The sequence below is a fragment of the Cryptomeria japonica genome, chromosome 5, assembly GCF_030272615.1.
Source record: "Cryptomeria japonica chromosome 5, Sugi_1.0, whole genome shotgun sequence".
NCBI classification, from domain to species: domain Eukaryota; kingdom Viridiplantae; phylum Streptophyta; class Pinopsida; order Cupressales; family Cupressaceae; genus Cryptomeria; species Cryptomeria japonica.
The window spans coordinates 174,409,753-174,434,026 of record NC_081409.1 but is presented as its reverse complement, the minus strand read 5'-3'; the positions used below and the strand labels follow the sequence as shown (position 1 = coordinate 174,434,026).

At 34.4% G+C, this 24,274-nt stretch overlaps 1 protein-coding gene and 1 long non-coding RNA gene across 2 annotated transcripts; both read left to right on the top strand.

Moving 5' to 3' along the window:
• The first annotated feature begins 4,147 nt into the window (after positions 1–4,147).
• On the top strand, positions 4,148–17,122 carry LOC131043449 (uncharacterized). The gene is made up of 2 exons (XR_009105526.1): positions 4,148–4,214; positions 16,731–17,122. It is a non-coding gene; the product is annotated as an uncharacterized LOC131043449 (long non-coding RNA).
• Positions 17,123–22,646: 5,524 nt separating this feature from the next.
• On the top strand, positions 22,647–23,878 carry LOC131043448 (uncharacterized). Its single transcript, XM_057976645.2, has one exon. The coding sequence runs from the start codon at positions 22,705–22,707 to the stop codon at positions 23,614–23,616; it is 912 nt and encodes a 303-aa protein (XP_057832628.2). The 5' UTR covers positions 22,647–22,704; the 3' UTR covers positions 23,617–23,878.
• Positions 23,879–24,274: the final 396 nt, after the last annotated feature.

Below are 24,274 nucleotides of genomic sequence, written 5' to 3'. Positions count from 1 at the left end.
AATTGAATTTCCTGCTCAAGTTTCCTTTTGTATATTTAAATTTTGTTTCAAGCCTGAGAAAAATTACTAGTTGAAGTTGAATACTAGCAATGCTATTTTCTAAATATGAAATTCTCGTTCACTGGTTCTCAACATCTCTTGAAAATGCTCTTCTATGGGTGAATTGTTCTAAGGAAATCTATGTTCCAAACGCGGTAACATAGATTGCCATCATTTTTCGATTTGACGGGCAAAACGTCATTTCTGGGTTTCTAAGGAGAATTTTAGGTCCGCAATGTTGATTTAGATTGTATCAAGATTTCAACGTATACCTGTGTTTCTTTCCAATGGGCAGCATGTTGGATAGTGATGCAATTGGAAATAGAATTAATAATGTCAAGAATGTAATTACAGTTTCTAAAGATAGATTCTAAATTAAATTTTAGTGATTTTGGTAAATTTTCATAGATGGCAACTTCATGTTTTAGAAGTTCTTTTATTGGTGATGTAGTGAACTGTAGAGATGTGAAGCTCAACTGTCAGATGACCTTTGTCTTCTCCCAATTTTTCTTTCTACAACTGAATATGATTCTCTAAATGCCTGTATGTGCAGTCATGTATGATGTAATATTGAAGATATTGATTAATTTATGTGTTCCCTGCCTTTTAATAGATGTAGCCAGTAATGATGAACCATTTTAAAATCTTGCCTGATAAACATATCACTATTGGTGATTGATGGATCAAACCAGCATGATCATTTATTTTATAGTTAAGGAAGAGATTCTTAACCATAAAATAAGGTAAAATAAAATTAATGAATCTATCAATATGTAATCAACTATCTTTAGTTAGTCAGTATATCTATTGAAATATCGCGATAGTGAAAGGTCCTATTTAGCAGAATGAGAAACTTGTTCGTAATTACTTGAAAGTATAGCTAAAAGCAAACTTCATATGGATCTACAAAAAAGGCTGTTGATGTCCATTAGTGTCAATAGACATTAACCATTGGGCTTTCCTTGCCACTTAGTAAACTAGTGTGTCAGTTGGGATTGGGTGTATTGTACATCTTGACATGTTAATTATGCTTGCAAATTTTTAACCTATAGACATTAACCATTGGGCTTTCCTTGCCACTTAGTAAACTAGTGTGTCAGTTGGGATTGGGTGTATTGTACATCTTGAGTAAGGATGGTGAATACTAATAGTATGTTAATTATGCTTAGCAAATTTTTAACCTTGTTCAAGGTGGCCTAGTGCTTTGCATGTGATTGTCAATTCACATGAATTAGATAAACTTCCTATTAAGATGGTCATAGTAGTTAGGGTATCTCAGATTCTAAACACTAGTCTCTAATGGAAACTAGTCGTTGTCCTTGGTTTGCACCATCGTGAAGGGTAGACTTGCTTTTAGAAGGAAGGTGTATAGGGGACTATTAGATTTGTGGTTGGAGGTAAAGCCCTTGATGATGCTCTCCCTATCCATAGCAGAGTCAAGACTTGTAAGAGTTATTTTAGATGTATAACATACATGTATAGTAAATTTATGATCTTTTCTCTTTCCTTGTGTATAAATGCACTATTCTTGTTGTTATGTATCTTTATATAAGTTATAAAATATTTACTTGCATTTTTGTTTTAGTTAGTTAGGAAACTACTTTTCAGCTAAAATAGTTAGTTTCTTCTTTAAAAAAAAACCATATCATGTTTTCTTGAAAGTATCTTGTTTCATTTTTAACTGTTTAAGATTAGCATGTTACAATAACTCAATTATAATTTTTATATAACCATTTTTAGAGTGCGGCTATACACAATATAATAATCACACCAAAACAAACGGCTATGCTCAAATATTACCCAAAATATAATATTATATCTTTCACTTGTGCCCTCAAATACAAATCGTTAAAAATATATCTATAATAAATAAGAAAAACAAAACCACAAAAAGAATTGAACCTATAGTGTAGAAAAGTGAAAATCTACAAATAACTATTAGCAACCACAAAAACCAACCTATGTGAAAAATATACCTTACACAACCAATGAAAGATATATTCACAATACATAAAATGAAAATGAAATAAAATTATATCTAACATCAAATCACATAAAGATGTAATTAATTGAAAATTAGAAAAGATGCGGGTTTAAATAGAAATTAATGATTGATTGAACATATGAGATTGAATTAATTCCAAAAGGATGAATGGCCAAGATTGGATGAGATAAATGGAAGATAAGAGATATTAGAAAAAACAACTTTAATCAAAGAATATAATGGATTTTTTAGATTTTTAGATGCAAGTTGTCATATTGATTAAATTTGAAAATCAATTAAAATAAATAAAGATAATTGTTTTCATTTTAATTTGAGGAAGGATTTGAGGATATATTTTTTTAATTGAATAATTTTAATAATTATTTAACTAATGCATATGAAAATTATAAAATAAATAATCAAATTTATTTAATTACCTAGAAAAAAATGGTGATTAGCAATTATGTTAAATAATTTATAATTGTTTAATAAATGTAAAAAAATGGAGTGAATGATAATTAACTTAATTAAATAATTAATTCAACTATAGAATAAAGATTAGAATTAAATAATAAGATTATTTAATTAATTTAGACTGACATTAGACAATTTTTGGTGCCTATAGAATCCATTTACAAACTAGCAAGAAAGAGACTTATACTATTAGAAAATTATAATGATACATCAATAAAAAATAATCAACAAAAAATTGTAGAAAAAATGTAATCGTAAATCATATTTTTCTATAACATAAATTTTGTTTTTTTATCTAAAAATAAACATGATGCACTTCAACAAACAAAAAAACAAAATCAAATAAATTTTTTGTTAATCTTGTGCTCTAACATAAACTCTTGTAATGAAGGATCGGATAAACAAACTACACAAATATATTATTGAGTTTACACCACGTTTTGCCATTGTTGTTGCTCATTTAGTTCCTCGCAGCAGTATGATGTTTTAGCTGCTTGTGTTCTATTTCTATTTTAATTTGTTGTTCCTGTTATTGAATTATGTAATATTAAAAATAAAATAAAATAAACCTACACATATCTTTATGAAAATTAGATTTATATAACTATCACTAAATTATGTAAATTATGAATGAAGTTCCTTTGTTGCATTGGTCACGTATGTACCATAGCATAATACAAATTTTCAAGAAAGAGGATGAAACATAAATAATAAGAGGCAAAATATATCAAAATTTCAAAAGAGACTTGGAGAATGGTATACAACAAATTGACTGCTTGGTAGCCACTGAATACTAATAGTCAAGAGGCCACTCAATACTAATAGTCAAGAGGTCAAGAGGTCAATGACTAAAAGGGCCAAGTACTTGCAATTGAAGTGAAACTAACCCACCCCATGTTCCAAAGTGCAGTAAAATCATCTGGCCACCTTGTTCAACAAACTAAGAAATCTATAAACTAGGGTTTGGTGGACCCCATAAGCATTGTGGTATCATGAATGTTGCTACTAGCCACCACCTCCATGTGGTCCAACACCTACTATAAATCCCCACCTACCATTTGGCCATACTTCAACCTCATTGCAAACTTAATGTCAACTCTTTCATGTCCATTAATTAATTATTCCCCTACCATGGTAATGGGAGGCCGATTAATATCTGAGCATTGCAAGAAAATTATGCACATCATATGTTCAGTCACTTTACCTTTGTATGCCATCTCTCTTTTCGTATTTTGAAAACTGATAACTGACATCCCCAGGCAATGAAATAATTATTGTCAGTTATGGAAAAGACAGATTTCGATCACAATGTTAGGATAAGAAAGAAAGTAAAGTAGATTTGACTAAACTATTCATCTATGACAAGAAAGAAAGTAAGGTCGGAGTTAACGCACATCTTCTCACGTTGGAATTTCGGTGATAAATTGAATTGACTATAGCATGGGCATTCATTAAATACACTTGCTCAATTATGGAAAAGACAGATGTGATAAGAAAGAAAGTAAAGTGGATTTGTGTATCACTGACATCTTCTCATAATGGCGGAATATCATAGAGTTCCTTATTTCTTGTGCTTCAGAAAAATTCTCTTCCTCTTGTTGGGAAATCAAACTAAATGGCATTCTGGCTTATGTGCCCAAACCGCGAAAGTGCACAGGCCGATCTCGATTTTTGCAGAGAATTTCCAGGACGTTCGCGACCTCGCCAAACCCAACTGGTAATTTTTGCAGAGATTTTTTGTCGAATTGAACTATCATTGTTTTATGCATGTCGTACAAATTTTAGTTTGCTTGTTTTTTTCTGATTGAAATTCTTTTTGTCTCAATGGCCGCTGTCACTAATAATTAAATTTCATACCCACGTTTCATTTTTTCTATTTAAATTATTTGTTGAAGTTGAATACTGTTAATGTAATCTCTAGTGACTGGTTCTTAATAGTTCAGAAAATGCTCTTTTATGGTTGAATATATAGTTGTTCTAAGGAAATATATATATAATTAACATAGAGTGCACCCTTTTCCCATTTTAACGAGCAAAAAGTTATTTCTGTGTTTTAGATCTTTAACTCCACAACGTCGTTTTATATTTTTTTAACAACAGCTGTGTTTTGTTATTCTTTTCAACCATGTTGATAAAATAGATATTATATTTATACAAAATAAAGATCTTCAGATAGTCATTTATAATAAAGTTAAAAAGAAAATCATTTATAATAAAAGTTAAAAAGAAAAGTAAGAGGTTTCAAATAAGACTGCGACCATTAGAACATAATAATCTTATAACCTATCAGCACTCATAGAACTCGTACTCTCATAGATTTCAAAAAGACAAATTAAGTGTGATCAAGCTAGAAAAGAACCTTGAATTTTGCTAACAACTGTTATTTTTTTACGTACTGTTGTATTTCATTTTATTCATCTCTGAAGAGACTAATGTAAAGTCACAGCAAAAGTACCATATACAAACGGAGTAGTATCATAGAATGTAGTCCTGATTCTCAACCCATGTGGTCCAACCAGCCGGGCCTTCCATCCAAACAATGTTCTTCTGGTCTTGAATCTGGGCAAGCAAAGAAACCTGAGCATAAGAAGGTTCTTTGTTGTCACTAATATCTTTGATCAGCTTCTTGAGAGCCTTCTCAAAGGAGGAAAGATTCTTAGCACACCTCATCCAGTTGCAACCATCCTTCATCTCATAGGCAAACATAGTGGCAGACCCATCCTTCAGAAACCTGATAAGTTTATTCCTTTCCAAGTCCATGACAATGGAGACCTGCACAACAATGTTATAAAAAGTGAGTCTTCGAAAGGACTCAGTAAGGGCTCTGGTGTGGCCCTGATACCTATCATCATTCCTGATCTTCTAGATATACCAAAGCACATTAGCAGAAAGAATAGACCAAAAGAGATTAGCTTCCTTATTAAGCCCATGAATAAAACTAGTAATAATTTCCATAGTATTAACACAGTGAGGAATCAAAAAACCAAATAAAAGCTAGACTTCCTTAGCAATATGATAGTCAAAGAAGATATGCCTGCAAGAATCCGGAACTTTACAGATAGAGCATAGATTGGGAGAAGACATATCTCTTCTAAGAGGAAGCCTATCAATAAGCATTAACCATTTAAAGGATTTAACTTTAGGAGCAATGGGATTTTTCCACAACTTATTAAGAAACTTTTGCCATTGAGAAACATCCAAATCAGCATACCAGAGAGAATTAAGATGTTGGATAATAGAGTCACCAAAAGTAAGAACAAAATAAACATTAAGAGCTTTAATCTTATGGAGAAGAGTGTCATCCAACCATTTAAAGCAAAGAAACCTGTGAGAATCAACATGACAATCTTTAGGAAGGCCAAGATCTCTACAAGCAAGCTAGATTAATTTATAAGTTCTCTTCTAAGAAAGGGGCAGGTCAAACTTGTTACTAAGCTCCTCCTAGGAGATAAGAGAATTATTCTCCAGAATGTCCATAAAATAAGAAATACCCTTATGAGCCCAAGCTCTAGCAGAGCACCCCCTAGTGAGAGCGAGGGGTTTGGAGGACTGAAGAAGATTCCACCCGATGGATCTTTTGCCATGCACCACACTGTTAGAATGAAACTCAATGTTAATAAAAAACCTTCTAACCGATTCCCAAGCTTTCCAAATAGATTTAAAAACACAAGTACCTTGAACGGAGACAGGGAAGTTCCTAGCCACAATGTCACTAAAGGGAAGGGACTTCCAGGACTTAGCACTCTTAGGGACAACCCTCTGAATGTTTTTCCTAATCAAAATCTCCTAAGGTTCTTGCCCTTCAAGCGCATGAAAGATCCATTTACCAGCAAGGGAGATACCTTGGGTTTTAAGATCCTTAAGGCCAAGACCACTAAGCCTCTTATCAACAAAGCACCACTTCCACTTAATAGCATGTTTCTTACTACCCCCTTTGTCATCAGACCATAATGTTGATGTAAATAAATATTCATTTTGTATATTATTACAGTTTACTTAAGTTAACTTAGGATAATGCATCTCTTTGTAGTTTGGATTTGAGACACTTAGGGAAGTGTGCACATAGGGATAGAGTTTGTAGGAGAAATCCCACCTTTTGTGGTCTTATTTTGCTGTTACACTCCACATTCGGTGGGTCATCCACCTCTTGTGGAATATTATATTATTTCTCCTACCTACCCTTACTATTTCTTACCTACCCTTGTTTCTCATTGAGCCACATGTCATATTTGTGTGCTCATACATCCATATGGCCTTGCCTATATAAGCAGACTTATATTCATTGTATTGGTTAATCCAGTTGATCATTTGCATATTGACGAGAATACAGTTTGTTCTTGTCATTCTATTGTCTCTTTTATGCTTTTCATTGTGCCCTTGATCTTGGCAAAATCCTACATGGTATCAGAGCTATTGGGGCTTCATTGATTGGTTTTTGGAGACATCGTGAAAGGCTTCTATTTTCGAATTTGGGGATCTTCATTTTTTGGGGGCGTCATACAACGATTTGGACATCACCGTTGAATCCGGGAGACCGTTTCCATAAATTTTGACTATAAACTCGAACTATTTTGGTGAGAAATTTTTTTTTCCCCATTTTGGCTATTATCGTACGGATTTCGAAATTTTTTTTTCATATTTTCTGAGAAAAAAATTTCGAAAAAATCAAAAAAAGCCGAATCAAAAAATAGCGATAAAAAATAAAATAAAAAAAAGTTTTTTTTTTGCACTGTTTTTTGGGGGATCCGCAGAACCCCCCCGTGCAATTTGTACCTGCGTGTCGCAGGTGTTGCAGGCTGTACCTGCTCTGCCACCGTACCTACCGTCAAGACCCGCGCTGCCTCGCTCTGCACACTCCCGCCGGCCGCCACACTCCAACCGCCGGCCGCCTCGGCTTCCGTCCTCTCGTCGGCCGCTTCACTCTGCACGCCACTGCCCACACCCTCTGGCAGCTCCTTACGCCGCTGGCCACCTCGGCGACCTCGGCCCGCTGGCGTCACTAAAACAAGAGGACCCGCGTCCGCCATGTGGCAGGCGGCCACTGGCATGCAGGCAAAACCGTACACTCTATCTACCACGTCAGTATCCGTACGCACAATCACCTGCCCAGTCAGCAGTCCGTACAGTACGGACGCCCAGTCAGCAGGGAGGTGAATTTTTTGCGACGGTCATACGGCCGTCAAATTTAACACAGTGAATTTCTGACGTCAGCGCCACATCAGCATTTTTTGAAAATTTTTTGACCCCTCTCCATTGGGCTTTTCAGTTTTGCAGTCCAACTTTGAAAGGCCATATCTTGCTCATTTTTGCTCCTTTTTTGGTGCAATTTTTTTTGAAATGGGCTAAAATTTCATGTTCTTTACAGTGGTGTGGTTATTTTCTAATTTTGGTGTACAGGTTTTTCAGAATTTTTGGATTCTCTCAGTTGTACCTGTCCAATCCTCAATTTTGCAACTTCAAAGGCCTCGTTTGAGCTCATACGACCTCCTTTTCAGGTGCCGTTTTTTTTTAAGTGCTTATTTTTTCATCTACTTTCATAATCTATGATCAGATTTCAGAGATTTTGAGTGGAAATTGTACTTTCAGATATTGGTCTTATTTGGCCTATTGGGTACTTGTAAATTGCTTGGATCTTAGTTAGATCTCTTGCATTATCAGTTTGAGTCTCTTTTGGCTTTATTGAGGTAGTTGTAAAATTGTAAATCAGAAGTCCACTTTGCCATTTTTTGCAAGTGGCCCATTGTATACGCACTACTTATAAAGTGCAAAATCATCACATTTGGGGGGGGGTTCTTTGATTGAGTGAATTTGGGGGGGTGTCTTGTGTGATTGTGCCTCTCTTTGTGCTCTTTCCATTTTTGTTGCAATGAGTCATAATAAATTTCCACGTTTAACTCCACATAATTATGCATCATGGAAAATTAAAGTATGGAGTAAATTAATGGAAAAGGGTCTCACACACTACATAGATGGAACAATAACAACACCACCTGATCCTAAGCCTGATCCAAATGCTCAATTAGAATGGCTCACAAAGAATTGCATGGCTCTTGGAACATTACGCAAGTATGTATCAGATGACCTCATTTTTCACATTGAGAAGTGTAAAACAAACAAAGAGGCTTGGGATATGTTTCAGAAATTGTATGGACAAGTTGATGAAATCAGAGGCTATCAGATTGACAATGAGCTCACCAACTTGGATCCCAAGAGTTTTGATACAATCCAAGATTATGTCACCAAAGCAAATGAGCTAAGAGCAAAGCTTAAGGATTGTGGAATTGACAAAAAGGATGCTCAATTGATATTCAACTTGTTGGACAAGCTTGCACCAGAATATGCAGCATTTATGTCTAGCTTCCAAACTCATCGTTTGATAGTGGGGAGTTCTTATGTTATGCCTTCATTTGATGCTTTCACAAAAATGTTATTATTGGAACAATCTAAGTTGTTGAACATGGGGTTTCTCAAGTCTTCAAAGTCCAGGGCTTTGGTGGCCAATCAAGGGAATCAAGGAAGTCAAGGCAAAGATTCCAACAAGAAGAAGAAGCAATCTAAGTCTAAGCCACACTAGGAAAAAGGACAATCATCCTCTCCATCACAAGGTGATTTTTCCTCCTCTTCCAAGAAGGGGACACCACCTAAGAAGGATAAATCAACTTGTGCATATTGCAAGAAGTATGGTCATAATGAGCATCGATGCCACACAAAGCAAGTTGATGAGTTAACCAATCTTCTCAAGAAAAACAACATCAACTTGCCATCCGCCTACACAAAGAAGGATTCATCTCCTTCTTCTTCCTCACAGTCTAAGGGAAAAGGGCAAGCATTTGTGGCTACAACAGGTTCTTCACAACAGTGGATACTTGACTCGGGTACCTCATATCACATGGGTTCTACAAAGGAGCAGTTTTCTTCATTGGAGCCATCTAAGGTACCTCACATTTACATAGGTGATGACACACAAGTAGAGGTTGAAGGGAAAGGTTCAGTTGACATGGATGATGGAACATTTGAGAATGTTCTCTATGTTCCTAACTTGTCTACCAACCTTCTCTCCATCTACCAAATCACTCACTATAGGAATGGGAAAAAGGTTGAGTTTACACCAGATTCAATTGTGGTAAAGGAACTTGATGATGATGCCTTGGTAGCAGTGGGACAAGTCAATGACAACTCAAAGCTTTATTCATTCTCCCACTTTGTGCCAAGTTCACCTTCTAGGGCCTTGCTTACTCATTCAAATTCAGAAAGTAAGCTATGGCATGAGCGGTTTGGTCACCTCAACTACCGCTATCTTCAGCAGCTCAGCACTAAAGACATGGTCACAAGTCTACCTCGAATTAGTTTTTCAGAGGGTGTATGTTTAGGTTGTTCCATGGGCAAGCATCCCGAAGAGAAGTTTGATAAAGGGAAAGCTTGGAGAGCTTTGGAAGTTCTTCAACTTGTTCACAGCGATGTAGCAGGTCCATTTCCAGCACCTTCATTTAGTAAGGCCCGCTATGTTCTTACCTTCATTGATGACTACTCCCGCTTCACTTGGGTCTACTTTCTCATTCATAAGAGTGAAGTATTTGACAGATTTCAGGACTTCAAGACTCGTGTGGAGAAGCAATCAGGGAAAGTGGTCAAGATTCTTCACAGAGATAATGGAAGGGAATATGTGAACAAAAGACTTGAGGATTTTTGTACATTTGAGGGGATTGATCTTCAGCATTCTGTAGCATACACTCCACAATAGAACGGGGTTACAGAACACGATAATAGAACTCTCAAAGAAATGGCTAGCTGTATGATACATGCACATTCTCTTGATCCCACCTTTTGGGCAGAGGCTATCAGTTGTGCCACACACATCCAGAATCAGATTCCTCACAAAGCTTTGCAAGGTATTACTCCTTTTGAAGCTTGGGCTGGTAGGAAACCAATTGTGAGACATTTCAGAGTCTTTGGGTGTCCAGCTTGGGCTCGCATACCTCCGCAGAAATGCAAGGCATTGGAACCACAGAGTCGACCTTGCATATTTGTTGGATATCCTGAGGGTGTTAAGGTATACAGATTGATGGATCCAGAGACACATGAGGTATTCATTGAGAGGAATGTTGACTTTGAGAAAAGCTCCCCTAGCTTAGCCTCTCTACCTCCTCCACCTTCCTCCATTGTGGATAGTTTGGATTCACCACTCCATGGCCGACAGTTCTACATTGCAACAATTAGAGTGCTATTGCAATCTCGAAGAACCTAGTCTAGCACCAGCGGACCAAACACATCGAGATTCATATGCACTATATCCGAGAGCTCATCTAGGAGTAGGTCATTGATTTGCAGTATTGTCCTACAGCAGAGCAGGTTGCTGACATATTCACCAAAGCTTTCACTGAGAGTAAGTTCTAGCAGTTGCGAGCTCTCTTGGGGGTGCAGGATGTGTCATTAGGGGGGGTCAGCTGACTTCTCCTTCCTCTCTTATTGGGGGGACTTTTTCCTCTTTGAGGTTTTGTCCTTCTTCTTTGACAGTCTTTTGTACATTCATCTCTCTTTTGGGGGGGAGTTTTTTCCCATTGGGTTTTCTCCCTTTCTCTATTTGTGAGAGATTGCATTGCATAGTTTTGCTTGCATTTGCATATTGTACATGGGTACCTATCATGGCCTAGTAGCCGGGACCCATCTTGCATTGTTGACTTGAGTCTTCATTCCCCTAAGTTGCACTTAAGGGGGGGTGTTGGTGTAAATAAATATTCATTTTGGATATTATTACACTTTACTTAAGTTAACTTAGGATAATGCATCTCTTCGTAGTTTGGATTTGAGACACTTAGGGAAGTGTGCACATAGGGATAGAGCTTGTAGGAGAAATCCCACCTTTTGTGGTCTTATTTTGCTGTTACACTCCACATTCGGTGGGTCATCCACCTCTTGTGGAATATTATATTATTTCTCCTACCTACCCTTAGTATTTCTTACCTACCCTTGTTTCTCATTGAGCCACATGTCATATTTGTGTTTTCATACATCCATATGGCCTTGCCTATATAAGCAGGCCTATATTCATTGTATTGGTTAATCCAGTTGATCATTTGCATATTGATGATAATACAGTTTGTTCTTGTCATTCTATAGTCTCTTTTATGCCTTTCATTGTGCCCTTGATCTTGGCAAAATCCTACACATAAGAATCGCCTAATGGCCTTTTGAATTTCATAAATTTGATAGTTACTAATCATCAAGGTTGAAGAATAATAAATGTTGTAGGACGAGAGGATTTTTTGGCACACTTGGACTCTACCAGCTAGGGAAAGAAACCTAATATTCCACTTATTCAGCTTCTTATCAAATTTTTCTCTAACCCAGAGCCACATATCTTTGAGCGAAGGAGATATGGAGAAAGGAGCATAACCATATCTAACCAATTTGTTAGGGCCACCCCATTGAAAACTAAACTGCCGGATCCAGTCGGTAGGCTCACCCTTCCACCCAAGAAGGATGGATTTAGATTGTGATATCCTGTCCCTTGAGACCTCACCAAAGAATTTTAGTTTCTAATTGAGAGCATCAAAGTTCTTCCTATTGAGGTCAAGGAAAAGTGAACTGTCATCGAAAAATTGAATGTTCAAGAGTTGAGAGTCATTGGGAAGGACCAGACCATTAACCTTGGGGGAAAGAGAGTCATCCCTCAGAAGATAAAAAAGAGAATATGAAGCAATAACAAAGAGAGTAGGGGCTAAAGGGCATCCATGTCTGATGGATCGATAAAGGTTAATGGGCGGGGAGAGAGCATCGTTAACCTCAACAAGAGAAGAAGCATCTTTGAATAAAACTTTAACAAGGTTACAATATTCCCTAGAGAAGTCGAAGGCTTCTAGCATCATGATGATAAAACCCCATTCAACCCTATCATAGGCTTTTTCAAAGTCAAGGAGGAACATGGTAGAGTCTTGACCAGAAACTCTAGCCCATTCCATGGCCTCCCAGCTAGTAATCAGATTCTCGAGGATGTACCTACCTTTGATGAAGACAGTTTGGGTAGAACAAATGAACTTAGGGAGAATTTTCTCAAGTTTGAAGGCAAGGAATTTGGCAAGAATTTTATAGGACACATTAAGGAGAGTAATAGGTCTGCAGTTTTTTATAAGGGCTTTGTCACCATCTTTAGGGATAAGTTTAATGATTCCCTAATTAATATTACCACCTAAGGTCCCATTCTCAAAAGCTTCCAAATAAAATTCATCCAGGTCTTTGCTAATCCAGGCAATGTTAGCTTTATAAAACTCAATAGGGAAACCATCTGGTCCAGGGGCTTTGCCATTTTTAATAGAAGTGATAGCTCACTCAATCTCTCCAATTGAGATCCTTTGTTTGAGAAGAAGAGAGTCTTCAATAGAAATCCTACACGGGATAATGCCCTTGCATCTAAGTCTCAAGTTTTTGGCATGGTCAGAGTCCTCAGAGGTAAAAGGAAACTGATAAAGAGGGAGAAAGCCTCGGTGATACTGCCAATATCAATAATTTCTTGGTTATCTATGATCGACCTATCCACTCTCTCCCTATTGTTTTTATGCTTAAGCAAATTAAAGAAAATCTTTGATCCTTTGTCTCCAAATTGGAGCCATTGATGACAAGCCCTAACTATGGCCCCTCTAATCTTAACCTGTTGATGTCTTCTGAGAAAATCTCTGGCCTTAGCCACTTTAGTAACCAAATCACTATTACTAGGGGAAAGCTAACATTCTTCCTCAAGCTTATGAACATGACAAGTAAGAGATTTCTCAACAAATCTATAATCCTTAGCCTTTTTCTACCCAATGGTTTGAACAAGTTTTGTCTAGGTAAAAACATTATAGTTCCATTTACTAACAAGGGAGGGGAGGTTCCTATTCTGATTATTAAGAAGTCTAATCATGTTGGTGGTAGCAAGCACCACAGGATCTTTAAGAAAGGCAACGTTAAGGAGGAACTTAGAGTTACAAATAGAGGTACAGGTCGAGGAGTTGGGGATTTTAAAATTGGAAATAACAGGGTGATGATCTGAGAGCGCAATAGGCCAGACACCAACAAAATTACCTCTCTCATCTGGCACAAAAGAGAAAAAATCCTTGTTAGCTTAATAACGGTCAAGTCTAGAGTAAATCCGAGAATCACCATTTTGAAGGTTACACCAGGTGAACCATATACCACTATCTCAATACCTTTATTACCCACTAAAGGGTCAAACAAGTTTTTTGATGTTTAAGCCTATCCCACTCGATCTTCTCAGGGCCTTTCCACTCAAAAGGGTTCCCACCAACTTTATCCTCTTGGTTCTCAATCATGTTAAAATCTCCCCCTATAATCCACAGTATATGATTCAAGGAGGCAAGGTAGTTCCACAACTCACATCTTTCCTTATAGTCATTGGAAGCATAGACAACACAAAGCTCGAAAGAAGAGTTGTCAATAATAAAAATGACCCAAACAACCCTATTATAAGGGGGAAATGCCTTTTTGAATAAGGCACTTCTCCCATTTTTGATTAAAAAGAAGCTTAACACCCCCTCTACCTCTGGGTGGATTGACCAAATTTTAGTAGAATCTTTCCAAATAAAATCCAAATTAACTTCAAGGGTGAAATTGGTGGATTTAATCTCTTGAAGCATGAGGAAATCAATATTTTTAATATTATTTTAAAACATTTTGATAACATGTTTCCTGTCTGGAGCTTCGAGACCTCTAATGTTCCAAGAAACAACCTTCATGATCAACGAGAGTTAGGAGTCCTTAGTAGCCTTCAAGCTACTAGATTTGACAGGAGAACAATTTAGCTCCTTATTGTTTTGCTTGTGCAGGGGTCCCTTGTTTTTGGATCCCAATGGTCGTCCCCTACTTTTAATATTGGAGTCAGGGAGATCAAGATCATCCCCATTAGAGTCAAGATCCATATGTGACTCAACATAATAAACTTTCGACTCATTATTCGGGTGAGAATGACATTCCTCATTCATAGTGCAGGGAACTTGTGAAAAGAGAGTACTTTCATCACATTTAGCTGGGATAACATGGATAACCGAATCATGACCAATTTCGTTAAGTATACTAGGAATTGGAACCGAGGTCGAATGCACACTGGTTTCAATATGGGGGGAGGGGCCAGATAGACCCCCAATCATTTTACCACTGCGTTCGGGAGTGCGAAGAGTAACTAGAGGCCTACCTGAGACTCCTCCAATGTTGGAATCACCATGCATCCGATCTAGGTTCTCAAAGGATTTAACAACCTACTTGGAGCCAGATTTACTAGCAAAAGATCGGGTGACCATACCATGGTCTAAGAGGGCATCGGATTTTTTATTCTTAACTTGTTCTGAAGTTTTAACAAAGTTGATTTTTTTCAAGGCAAGTTGCCCCGCATTTGTTTTTTCTGCGTTTCTTTGACTTATGAGTGACCAGTTGGAAATCATCCCCTTGATCGTTTTCCAGTTGCTCAAGGGCTTTCTCAATCGGGGAGTAGTGAGGAGGGTTCGCATTAAAACAACCAAAATCAGGGTAGGGAGTGGGCTTGCTAGAGTTGCTCACATCAATGGTAGGATTATTCTCAAAAGTTTTATTGTTAGCTTCAGTGTGGACAAGTTCACCAAAGGAGACCACATGAGTAGTATTCAAACGAACAGAGGGCCTCGGGTTATCAACACATAGTTCTTTAACAAATTTCTTCCTTTTAATGATGGGGCAATCTTTGTGAAGGTGACCTTCCTTCCTACAGAGGAAGCAAGCATTTGAACCTCCAAGGATTTCAATAGGACATGAGTATATTTCTCCACTTATGCTAAGGTTAAGTGCTTTAGGGATGTCAATCCCAGGTTTCAAGGAAATTAGCACATGATCATCAAGATGGGGGATGAGTCTGGAGGCATCATCCATCCTAATGACCTTACCAATCAGTTCAACTATATGGGGAATGAAGCCCCATAAGAATGACACAATATTTTTAAGCAGAGCCCATCTAGGGCACGACAGACAGAGCCAAGACCTCCTCACTAATAGCTTCAGGAGACCACCCCAGGGTACGGAAGGAAGTCTTACCGACCCCAATATTGTTTTTTGAGAACCTCAACCTACATATCATGGCTATTAAAAAAGATAACAAAAAATCCTTTCTGAATTTGCCTACAAAAGGAAATCCAAAAACCAAGCTTTAAGTTCCAGTAGCTATGAAAGCAGTCATCCATGAATTTGTGTGGAGGACATTTATCAATATCAACAGAAGCAAAGAAAATAGCAGTCTCTTTATGTCTATTTTTTTTTCTAATGTAATTTCGTTAACCATAGAATCATTAGGCAAGATAAGGATAGACTCAGGGTCATTACCAGAATCCTTACCTTCCGAACAACCACCTCCTTCGCCGTTGGTTGCCAGGAACTTCGCATGGTCAGAGACGGCTAGGGAAGCCCTAGATACAGTATCTCTAAACGAAGGTTTATCGGAAGGCATACTGGAATGATCCAGTCGCGGCGAAATAGGCTAGGTTGGGACGGTGCAGTAAATGCACCGTCTGATCCAGGCTCCATTAAAGAGCAAGAGCAGATCGCACAAAGGAGAGGATACGGAAGACGCCTAAGAAATAAATGAGGCACGGAGACAACACACAAAGCGAAAAAAGAAAAACAAGCCAGGAAGAAAAGACAGGGGAGAGAAGAATCAAACAACATCTCCACAGTCCACTTGTCGCTCCTGCTCAGACCTGCGTGCCGAAAAACTCCTTCATAACCCACCTGATTCATGCCTTCTGATTGAGTCGATTCCTTGATTTTCTCTTGGTTCATTATTAATATATTCATCGAAAATAATGTCAGTAAATCGAATAAAACAGTATCTATATTATCTTATGATATATGAAAAATTTTCATTTAAATAATTTTCTTTCTAATTTAATAATTTTTTCTGATTAGCAGTTCTATATTTTAGCCAGCAGTTTTATTATTTTCCATGTAAAAATTTTGAAAAAATTACCGCATCCAATAAAAAGTGGGGAAGGATAAAAAATTAAACTAGTTATTATTAATGTTGTTCCCCGAAGGCATTCCTTGCTCCAACCACAGGTCGTACTAACAGGTATAGTAGTGCAATGAATGAAGCCGTATAGATAATAACAATGAAAGATTCTTATTCATAAAAGAATTAATTTTCAGTCCACCCTGCATGCCTATTAACAAGTTCTCTGGCTTGATATCCCGGTGTATGACATGTTCTTCGTGGCAATAGATCAAAGCTTTTGCAAGAGATGCAATGGAAGTAGCTGACCGCCTTTCACTGAAGTATCCAAACAATCCAAGTATATTTGCATGGTGGAGATGACTCTGAATTTCAATCTTCCTACGCAATTGGTGCTCTGCCTGTGACTGCCGTGTTAGCACAACATAACTTTCCGTCTCCGTGATTTACGGCTGAGACTATTGCTTATGTTTATGTTTAAGCTAACTAGGGAGTTCATTCTTGTTTTTAACTCCTCCTTTTCTACCCAATTTATTTTAACAGTTCATTCAAATAGTTGTTTATCTCTGAAATTTCATGCATTTATATATCATTTATAATTCATACAGATTTGTAATAATGAAAATAATTGAATTGCATTAATTCAATTTTGATTTTCTTCTTTTCTTCTCTATTTTACTTGCACTTTCTTTCTTGCACTTCTTTCTTTCTTTTTTGCTAGATCTATTTTATTTTAGAATGATGCAAAATTCTACATTCTACAGGAGCTGGCTGGTTCTTGAATAGAACTTTTAAAGCCACAACATATTTGCTCTTTTTCTCTCTTGCAAGTTACACGTTGCCAAAATTTCCAATTTCCCCTTCCCAGCCGCTTACCAATGTCAAAATCATTCAATGTCCACCACTTATCCTGCTTATTACAAACATCTCCTTCCTTGCCTATGTTTTCAGCCTGGGCATTGATCTCTAGAGCCATCACCATTGTTGAACGCTGGTCAGAAAAAACAAGCGCAATACGGTTGGGAGGGCAAATGAGGAGGAGCCTCAGCAAACGGTCTGATTTTCTCGTACTTCCATCCCCCGGTAAATTTAAAAAATTATATTGAGAATTTTTTTTAAAGTTTTTACTTTTTGTTTTCTTTCTTTTATATTAGAATATACGTTTAATATTGAATTTAACTTTAATTTTTTAAGTTCTAAATTCTAAAAGAAGGTGTGGGGCAATCCAATTCAATGTGGTCTAATAACTTTTTTATTTTTTCAATGTTTTAATCTTTAAATTTTTATTTAATTTTTAAAAATTAAATTTATATTATTAGTATGATAATTTATTAAACTTTTATTAAATACTTACATAAATAAGCTAAATTTATTTTTATTATTATAATTAATTTAAATTTAATTGATTTTATAATAAATGTAAAATAATATCATATTTAAAAATTAGATCTAAAATTAAAATTAAGTTTAATATTATATAAATATTAAATAAATAATATAGCCTTATAATAACAGTAATTAATAATTAGATACACTCCTTCGCACGAGTCTCTCCAACTAAAAGACAAGGCCCTCTGTAGGAAAGTCTTCAAGGCAAGCTTGTTGGGGAACCTGAGTAGGGTAATGAGAAATATTCATGAAAATTTGGCAATTCCTCTACCAATGGAGTACATCGTAACGATAAGAAATGGGAAACCTCCTACTAGTTTTCCCACTCTCGACATTGAGGATGAGAAGCCATTTTGGGTGAAAAAAATTGGGATAAAAGGAAAATGCAAACTTTCTCTGAAGAAACGATGATGGCACTCCCCTAACTGTCTCTGAAGAAACGATAAATTCTTGGGTGGTCAAGCTTGAATAGATGGTGGAAGAATTAGGTCTAGAGCCTCCTGAAGTTTCCATCTACTTCTCCCACACTCCTCAAGTCCGGTTCATTAAAGAGGTTCCTACCATTTGTAGCTGAGCTCCTTCGAGACAATTAATGGAGTCTCCTTCCTCCAGTTCAGGCCATGGGCATTTGGAACCCTCCTCCTCATCTCATGCACCATAATCCAAGTGTTTCAAGTTCTAGTTTAATTTCGCTAGCATTTTAGGATGGTGGTTAGGACTTTCAGGATTTTTGTAAAAAATTGAAAATGTCACTCTAGAATTTCTCATCTCATTTTTGTTTTCCTCTGCCATTGATTGGCATTCAATTGTGAAGCCCAAAGGATCGACCTGGTTTGGTCTCTGGCTTTAGTTTCAAAATTCATAGACTTCTCTAATGTTTTTCAAATATTAATATAAAATGCATTGGCTACAGCCCTTTACAGACCAAAAAAAAATGCCAAGGTTAATATTATATTTTATTACTAAAATGTTACTTATATAGATTAAGTTATAATTATAATATTATAATTTTTTAATTAAATTTGAAATATAGTTCTAATTAATTAGAATACTTTTAATTAAGAAAGATTTACTTTTGTAAATTAGAGTAAAAATTAAATTAGAATTAGGATTACAATTAAAATTATATAGATTATTTTAATTATTTAATTTTTAGTGTTCTAGTATATATAAAGAATAATTATGAAATATCTCTAAATATTTTAATTAATTATATTTTATGATATTGCTATGAGAATTCAACAATGTATTTTTCAAGTAAAACTCTTTGATCCATGTTTCATGAGTAGTGGTTCGCAAGAACCCATCTCTCATATGAATGAATGGTTCACTTAACATTAATTGAATCTAGGTGATGCTCATAGAGGTAAAACATTGGGCTTTCTTGGGAGGTCACCCATCCTAGTACTACTCCAACTCAAGTATGCTTAACCACAGAGTTTCCTCCAAGGTTAAAACCACTTAGCTTGATATCCCATTCAGTTTAAATTCCATGTGCTTAATTAGATTATCTCCAAATTAGGTTAAACCCATTAATCCTCTACAATGAAACCAAAATCATGGTCATCTATTAGACAACATCCCATTCAATAATTTTGTCAAGTCTTTGTGTGCCATATAAAAGATACAAATATAGATTACTCATATGTAGCATCTTTTCTCATGTATTAACAAAAATGAATGCCAGCATTAAGAGTCATTAGAGTAAACATAGAAAAAATCTCCTATTTTGGCAAAATGTTTTAAACATAGAACAAATCTCAATTTTTTTTGGCAAAATGTGGGGACTCTACTTGTATCACAACTCTTGTTTTTTAATTTATTATGAAATCTTGGTCATTAATATAGCTTAAATTTGATAGTCTACTCTACATGTCAACAAAAATTATTCATTTAAAAGTGTTTTCTAAATATTATTAAATATACTATATCAAAATATTCTACAATATGTATGTATGTTTGTGAGTCAAATAGACCTAACAACCAATCATATTATATTAAGTGTAATATTTTTTAATATGTTTTATTTATTTTCCTTTAATTTTTTTTAATTTTTTTCATAAATTTAATATTTTAGAATTAAAATCTGTTATTTTTTAAATTTAAATTTTTTAAATAAAATATAAATAATTTGACACATGTTAAAATATTTTCAAAATTAAAATATTTACTTATTTTTTAATATTCAATTAATTTAACTATGTTTGAAATATCATAATATAGTATAAATTACATGTTTATTTTATTTTCTATCATCTACTACTACACCTTCTTAATGATGCAATTTATAAATTTTTTAACAATTAAGATAAACAATTATTAACATAAACATTAAAATTGTAAAAATTTCTAACAAAAGTTTTAATACAATGACAAACACGAATAAACATAAAACAAAAATTTATGTGATAGATTTCTACCACTAACTACAATTTTGGACATTAAAAAATTTATAATTTGGTTATATAAATTTGATTGAGTTATTCATTTTTGTTTGTCCTTTTGTTATTTAGATTATTTGGATTCTCCTTCAATTTTATTTACATATTTTCTATAAAGATGTATATATTTAGTATGTATATATGTATGCATAAGTATATAATATATATACTTTTCTTTTCATTTGTCTATATAACTAATGTTTGCATTTTCATTATTTTGTATATAATTATGCAATTATTTTTGTGTCTGTATGTTTTTTTGGTCTCGTTAGAAATATATATCCTTGTATATGCTCATATACCACTACTAAATTATTTAAATAACACACACATACAATGATATATGTATACATATTTTCATATATACATTTATGCATATTGTTCATATATGTATATATATTTGTACATTGTATTACAATAATACATATATTTATATATCTCTATATATACATATAATAAAATGTGTGTTCAAATGGTTATATTTAGAGAATGTATATATACTTTTTATTATTGGTATAGATATTTCATTGATTTACTATCTTTTCATCCTCTTTCTTCACCCTTTGTCCAATAACTTCCTCCTCCCTAATTCTATTATAAACATTTGTATTTTATTATTTCAAATATCTTCATTAATTATACATAAATATAGAACGTAGTATAGAATCTCTAAATATTTTTTTGTAATCATGATGGAACTATAATAATTAATCTTATGTGTAATGCATAAATGGAGAAGAGATCCCAATAACTAAGAGGCACATTTCCACTTTCCCTCAAAATGTTATATGCCTATTCAGTGTAATAATGAAAATTGTTTTTATATTATTTTATTAAATTATTTAAATATTTTATGTAAAATAATTAATATTTTTAAAAAATATATTTGTCTATTTAATTATTATTTTGTGTATTCATTGTAATTCAAGTTAATATTTTTCTTAAATAATTAAATATATAAAATAAATAATTTGATTTAGTGTAATTGATCTATTTTTAAATTATACAAAAAAAAATTAATTAAAAATGAAATAATTGGAATGTTATATATGTTTTAGGAAATTAAACAACACATTAAACTATTGAAGGTGAAATAAGTTGTTTTTATACAATTGTAGATAGATTTATATTGAAATAAATAAATAATAACAAACAAACATCAAGAAATAAAAAATATATCTCAATATCTTTTACATAGAAGTTATTAAGATAATTCTAAATAAAAGTGAATATTTTGTTTTATTTTTTTATATATTTTAAATTCATTTTGACTTGGCCATCACTTTTGTGGTGTAGTGGTTGCATTATTAATGGCACAACCAAGGTTCAATTACCTACTTGGTCAATATGTAGGAGGCATAAAGACTAACTATACCATATGCTAAACTAGTCAATTTTTAATTTATTTATTATTTTCTCTAATCTCACATATGTCCTACCATCTTACATTTTCAAATTCAAGCCTTAAATCACTAATAGAAACAAGTGCCACATAGTGGCCAGTACTTGTCTTGTTAATTCGTAGTTGAAATAGTAATTTATTAATTTTAATTAATATATTATTTAATTTAATTTAATCTATTTTATATTATTTATCTTTCTTGTTAATTTGTAGTTGAAATAGTAATTTATTAATTGTAACTAATATATTGTTTATTAATTTTTTATTTTTTTTATATTATTTATCTTTCTAGTTGAAAAAATGAATGATTAATGTGGTTGCCCTCATTGTGATATGTAATCTTTTGGAAGCAGCTTCAATTGATGGACTACTGGAATATCAAAAATTACATTATTAATCGGTACCTATATTCCCGCCTAAATGGTTGTCACGAACATTATTTGTTTTAGATTTCTGAAAAATCGCTTATATTATTTGTTTTAGATTAATTTATAATATGTAAACTTAAAAATTGCACAAGTAACTTTAGAAAATAAAAATATTTTTAAAAACAAAAATAAAACCTTGTTTGTAATTGGTTCAAATTAAATTTTTTAATAACTAGTTAACTGTAAAAAAAAACAAATCATTACAATAGTATTTGCCTAACGGCAAGTACTAATAATAGATTTTCTTAATAAAACTATGCATGCATCTTTATACAATCTACCATAACTATAAATTAGAAAAAATAATAAGCATATAATGTTTATTTTAGAATAATTTGTACAAACGAAAAAAAAAAAAAGGTTTCAGGGTTAACTTTGACTGCTATGTATGATTTTCAAATATGAAACTATTTATTGTTTAGTAAAACAAATTATTTATTATTATTTCAAATGTATTTCATTCTCAGTACTTATGTTAAAATCAGGAAAATGGTTCTTATATATAATGGATAAATGGCAGGGGAGATCCAAATGTTAGGAGACGCATTGCTGCTTGCCTTGTGAATGTTGTATACCTACTTCCAATGGTCAATAAAAAGACCAAGAAAAAGGAAAATATGCCTGATGAATGGTGTAAGAAACTTCCATTCAAAATAGAAAACGAAATAACGGAAGAGGGCAGGATATTTGGGGCTATTTTCCAAAGAAAAGGAGGTGCAGAAGAGCCTCCCTTACGAGTTATAGCTTTCAGAGGTACAATTCTTGATAAAAATAATCTAGTAAGTGACATGCGCCACAATTATAAAGTAGCCATGGCACGGTATGATTCCAATGGTAGAGGGCCTATCGGCTTAGAATGCTTGAAAAGCTGTATTGAGAAGCATGGAGCTCGAAACATCTGGATTGTTCGCCATTCGTTGGGAGCTGCCACTGCAATAGCCGCTGCAAGATATCTGGAGAAAGAAGAGCGAGATAAAATAGAAGGACATCTCTTCAATCCTCCCTTTCTTTCCCCAAGACTTCCTGAGGTGATATTCTTTGAGAAGGTTGGAAATTTTTTATTAGATGTGCATAATGCCCATCATCCTCTTGTTTTAGAGAAATTTTACAAACAGATAAAAGGTGCACGTAAGTGGGCACAAGTGAAGATGGGATTGGAGGATGATAAAAAATTGCTTGACTTATGTGTTAAATTTATTGGGGTTAGTGGTTGGGTTCCCAACATGTATGTGAATAAAAAAGATCCCATTTGCTGCTCTTACAGCCGCTATTTTGAGGTTTTGCCGGGTATATACGAGGAGGGAAGCCCGGACCTTGATAAGCACATGAAGTTCCTCTTTTGTTATGAAGTTGCGAAAAAGAGAACACCCTGGCACTTGATTCCCTCTACCAATCTATTTCTGGAAGAAACTGGTGATCGTAATCATTGGCAGTGGTTGTTAAGTAGCCTTAAACTGTTTGTCATTGGCCCCCATCATGATCTTAGTCAATGGTAGTCGAAGAGCATCACACTTAAGTGCAAGAAATGGCAAAGGAGGAGGAGATAAGCAAGACTAAAAATGAATGTATTACACATAAGTAGGCACAAGTGAGCTAAGGATTGAAAGATGACTCCGCATTGCTTGGCTTCTATCATGACTTGATTGTGGTTTGCAATTGGATCCCCAATGTCAATGTGAATAAATGTGACATATGTTGCTCTTTCATCCGCTATTGGATCCCCAATGTAAATGTGAATAAATATGACATAACTGTTGCTCTTTCATCCGCTATTTTAAGGTAATAGGAAGTGTATAGTAGATAACATTTCAGCCCATTCATGAGCACATGAAGTACATCTTTTGTTATGAAATTGCTAAAGAGGGAAAACCTTTGCATTTGCTTCACTCTTCTAAACTATTTGTAAGAAAACTATTGATCATAATCTTTGTCAGTGGTAGTCAAGGATCCTCAAACTAGAGGGCAAGGAATATGTCCATGCACTTGAAGCTCAAATCCATTAAAAGCAATGTAGCTCTTTGTACTATAGTCAAATGAAGAGGTCACCGAAAGTCTAAACCCTTTTTTATGGAAACTAATGATCTACTATATGTAGACTTCATAATCCATGATATTACATAGTATCATATGTTTTTTATTAGGATAAATAGGTTT

Coding starts and splice junctions, on each gene's coding strand:
- LOC131043448 (XM_057976645.2), top strand. CDS start 22,705: ATGGTCAATAAAAAGACCAAGAAAAAGGAAAATATGCCTGATGAATGG.